Genomic DNA, 4,560 nt, shown 5'->3' on the forward strand with positions numbered 1-4,560 from the left:
CATGCAACCTGGGAAGATTATTATGTGTTGCGCGCTCGTTTTTCGTCATCTGCAATTTGGGAGGAGGATCAAACTCAAGGGAGAATGTCACGGCTCCATCTCTAACAACGTCGCCGGACAACCGACAGGGGGACCCTGGGTCCACTGGACAGGTGGATGACAAGAATGTGTGACTGGCAGTGGGGCTAGCTGTACTGTGTGTAGGGCGTGGCGTGCGTGGGTTTATATACCACTATTGTGTAAGGAACCGGACAACTCTCAAGAATAGAAACGTCTGAATCTATCTCTCCCCTTGTGCTCTGTTTCTCTCCCCTTTCTCTGCAATCTCTTCCCGTTCGTCCCTTTCTCTCTCAAATTCCTGTGAGATCCTCCTTGGGTCCTCACAATGCACAAAGTTGTCATGGATACTCTCATTTTCCAAAATAATTTATATGGTACAACTAGAGGTCATCAAGTTTCCTTACATCATGATTCTTACTTGGATGCACTGAACCTATGTCTACCCAGCAGTATTGGATGATAAGTATAAAATTGTTTGTACAAATTCAATTACAAACCCAAACAATAAATTTTGTTTCTTATACAACACCATTGGTAGCGTTTGCCGACAAAAATCTTCTAAATTTTGTGCAGAACCCAGCATGAATTTCGCAAAAGCAACACCTTGGGTGGAAAAATTGTCTGCAACCAATTAAGCACCTAGTTACACATACTGCGCGTTAATGAGCCTGTACTATGCCAGCTTTGCTTGCTCAAGCATCTTGGCGACTTGCACCATGGTTGGCCTATCGCGAGGATCAGACTCCAGGCACTTCTCCGCCACGGTGAACACGAACTTGACTTCCTCCGCCGGAAAAGACGCCAGAGCGCCGTCGACGGCGTGCTCCTCTCTCTTCTCCTCCATGGTTTCCTTGACCTGAAAACAGTAACAGATGAACTGATGTCAGCACTTGACACGGCCGGGGATGCATGCCCAATTAATTCATCATCCTTACTTCACATCTACAAAAAGGGTACATGTCCATTATCAGACCATGCTACTGTTAGGTAGCACTGTACTGCGCTAGTAATGCACTAGTCCTCGTTGATCTTGACATGGGAGATTGGGTGTACATTGGGCCATTGCGGACCTCGTGGTGACATGGTGACGGCCACTGCCCATCAGTTTTCTGATGGGTACAACTACAGAGTACAGATTGCTAAGTACTCCCTCCGTTTTAAAATAGATGACTTAACTTGATACTAACTTTAGTACAAAGTTAATATAAAGTTGGGTCATCTATTTTGGAACGGAGGGAGTAGTTGATAGCTAAGGTTGGTTGGTTATTTCAGCAGCATATCAATTGGTCACTGCATACAACGATCATTCTAGAGATTTAAGCCAAATAATTCTACTCATCGCATCAAATCTTGCACAACCGATCATTCAGATTTTAATTGAGTCATTGGTGTGAGTACAGGAGGAATGGGAGGTGGATGCTTACCCAGGTCACCAGCCGTGTGCCGTTTTCAAGGAAGGATTCGTCCGTCGGCCTCTTCCCCGTGAGGAGCTCAAGCAAGACGACGCCGTAGCTGTACACATCGCCTTTGGTCGTGGCCCTCCCTGTCTCGAAGTACTCTGAGGCAGCAAGCACACCACCCATCAGCAAACACACATGCATGATGATATACGGAGTAGATCTCAATTCTCAAGGTTAATATATAGATTGAGATTTTGATGGGCAGCCTGCGGACCTGGGGCGAGGTAGCCGAAGGTGCCGGCAACGACGGTGGTGACGTGGCTCTCGTTGGGCTTCATGAGCGTGGCGAGGCCGAAGTCCGACACCCTGGCCTCCATGTTGTGGTCGAGGAGTATGTTGCTGGACTTGATGTCGCGGTGGATGACGTGCGGTATGCAGTCGTGATGGAGGTAGGACAGCCCCCGCGCCACGCCCAGCGCGATCTTGTACCTCACCGGCCAGTCCAGGAGGGCCTGCTTCTTCTCCTCCTTGCCGTGGAGGATGGTGTCCAGGCTGCCGTTGGGCATGAGCTCGTAGATGAGCAGGTTGAAGTGAGGCGCCGCGTAGTAGCCGCAGAGAGGGACGATGTTCCTGTGCTTGATGTCGCCCATGGTGTCCAGCTCCCGCTCGAACCCGCGGTCCATCTCCGCGCTCCCCCTGCTCAGCTTCTTGATGGCGAACGCCGACTTCTCGTCCAGCCTCAGCATGTACACCGTCCCGTACCCTCCGGAGCCGATGATGTCCTTGCTTGACAGCCCCATGATCATCCTCATGAAGGCCTTGGGGCTCAGCGACTGCATCGCCGCCGACCGGAAGATCACCAGCTTGCCACCTTAAGAGTGATCCATCGATTTATTTTTCCCAAAAGAGAAAAAAAAGAGAGAGAAGATATCCAAGAACTCATTTGGGAGGGAAGAACTCTTGTTACCTGTCAGGCTGGTCTCGATGATCCTCTTCTTGCGAGCCCACTTCTTGTAGCAGAGGAAGGAGATCAGCATCTTGGATATGATAAACAGAACAGAGCAAACTGTAATGTAGAGCGCTATCAACTTGGTAGACATCTTCCAATTTACCCTGAACAAGAAAGAGATGAATCCCTGTAAGATCCTCGGTGCAGCATCAGTCAAGAAAGGAGGAATCCCCAGCTTACTTACCCAGAAGGAGGAGGATGCTTTGGATCTCTGAGCTTAGGAAGAAACAGAGGCGAACGCTAAATATGTTTTGGATTCGGCGACTGGGAGGATGCTTTGGATTTGTTGACGATTGTACACATGTGACAATGTGAGCACAGGCACAGCACAGGTGTCTCGATGAGTGAGCAGCTGGGTGGGGGATCCGGAGAAAAGGTACATTGCCCAATCAATGGGCCTGGTTGGATCATGTGAATGGCAGACCCGAGCACAACAACTTTTTGATTGGTGCCGTGCCAAATGCCTATCCCCAATCAATTCTTGTGAAAAGAGGGTTAAGCGTATGCCAATGCGGCAGGGACGCGTACGTGTTAAGTAGGGCAACAGGTACAAGATGCGCAGGAGGTTACAGGAGGTTAGGATCGATCCTACAACGAGAGGAGATCGATCCTACATGCCCAACAACCTGACTTGATACACACGCACGCACACATATGACGTAATATACACGGTTTATACATACACCGCGTATATACGCAAATACAATGTTTAACACTCCCCCTCAATCACAACTATCCAAGTTGAGATTGCGTCTAAAGGCCTCAAGCTGCTTAAGAGTAAGAGGCTTAGTGAATCCATCTGCAACTTGATCTCCAGTAGGTATGAACCTAATATTCAACAACTTATCTGCCACCCTTTCGCGAACAAAATGATAATCTATTTCAATATGCTTAGTCCTGGCATGGAAAATAGGATTAGCAGATAAATATGTGGCACCAAGATTGTCACACCAAAGTGACGCAGCCTTTGGATGATAAACACCCAATTCTGTCAGCCGATTCTGAACCCAAATAATCTCTGCAGTGGCATTGGCTAAAGCCTTATACTCAGCCTCTGTGCTTGACCTGGAAACAGTGGGTTGCTTGCGAGCACACCAAGATATCAAATTTCCTCCAAGAAATACTGCAAAGCCTCCTGTTGACCTTCTGTCATCAGGACAGCCTGCCCAATCTGCATCTGAGAAGGCACTTACTAGCATCGAGTCTGACTTACCAAGTTTGAGACCATGATCCTTGGTTCCCTGAAGATATCGAAGTATCCTCTTGACTGCTGTCCAATGCACACTAGTAGGAGCATGTAAGAACTGACAAACTTTGTTTACTGAATAAGAAATATCTGGCCTAGTCAAAGTCAAATATTGAAGTGCTCCTACAATGCTCCTATACCTGGTTACATCCTCTGCTCTAAGTGCTTCTCCATCATACAAAGATAGTTTTTCAGAAGTAGACAAAGGCGTGGATGAAGGCTTACAACCTTTCATGCCTACTTTCTGAAGTATTTCTTGCACATACTTTCCTTGTGACAGCACAATTCCTTCTTTAACAGGTTTTACCTCGATTCCAAGAAAGAAGTGAAGACTTCCAAGGTCCTTAAGCGCAAATTCTTTGCCCAAGTCCTTGAGGAGAGCTTCAACAGCAGTAGGCGAAGAGCTTGTAACCACAATATCATCAACATAAATGAGCATAAAAATGGTAATCCTATGCCGATGATAAAAGAATAGTGAGGTGTCCCCCTTTGAAGGAGAGAACCCTAGAGATTGTAACTTTGACGACAGTCGAGAATACCAAGCTCTAGGTGCCTGTTTTAATCCATACAGTGCCTTATCAAGTTTGCAAACGTGGCGTGGAAATTTTGAGCTTTCATACCCAGGGGGTTGTTTCATGAACACTTCCTCTTCCAGAACACCGTGCAAGAACGCGTTCTTTACATCTAGTTGTCGAATGCACCAGTTTCTAGACACTGCAATTGAGAGGATTAATCTGATAGTGGCTGCTTTGACTACAGGACTGAACGTGTCCTCGTAGTCAATTCCATACCTTTGCTTAAATCCTTTTGCAACCAAGCGTGCCTTGTACCTGTCAATAGTACCG

The 4,560-nt window shown here is 47.3% G+C and overlaps 1 protein-coding gene across 1 annotated transcript; it reads right to left on the minus strand.

Annotated features, from left to right (window-relative positions):
* Window positions 1-512: 512 nt before the first annotated feature.
* Window positions 513-2,945, minus strand: LOC119275672 (receptor-like serine/threonine-protein kinase At1g78530). Its single transcript, XM_037556565.1, has 5 exons — window positions 2,654-2,945; window positions 2,428-2,573; window positions 1,735-2,331; window positions 1,485-1,618; window positions 513-916 (listed from the first exon to the last, which is right to left on the minus strand). Exons 2-5 carry the CDS (start codon window positions 2,558-2,560, stop codon window positions 734-736), a joined length of 1,047 nt encoding a protein of 348 aa, XP_037412462.1. The 5' UTR covers window positions 2,561-2,573; window positions 2,654-2,945; the 3' UTR covers window positions 513-733.
* Between the last annotated feature and the right edge of the window lie 1,615 nt (window positions 2,946-4,560).

This window comes from Triticum dicoccoides, chromosome 3B (assembly GCF_002162155.2).
Source record: "Triticum dicoccoides isolate Atlit2015 ecotype Zavitan chromosome 3B, WEW_v2.0, whole genome shotgun sequence".
NCBI classification, from domain to species: domain Eukaryota; kingdom Viridiplantae; phylum Streptophyta; class Magnoliopsida; order Poales; family Poaceae; genus Triticum; species Triticum dicoccoides.

Excerpts from the sequence above, each read along its gene's own strand:
- LOC119275672 (XM_037556565.1), bottom strand. The coding sequence starts at position 2,560 with ATGTCTACCAAGTTGATAGCGCTCTACATTACAGTTTGCTCTGTTCTG. Across the intron at positions 2,332-2,427 it reads CATCGAGACCAGCCTGACAG|GTGGCAAGCTGGTGATCTTC; the intron begins GTAACAAGAGTT and ends ATCACTCTTAAG. Across the intron at positions 1,619-1,734 it reads CTTCGGCTACCTCGCCCCAG|AGTACTTCGAGACAGGGAGG; the intron begins GTCCGCAGGCTG and ends TTGCTGCCTCAG.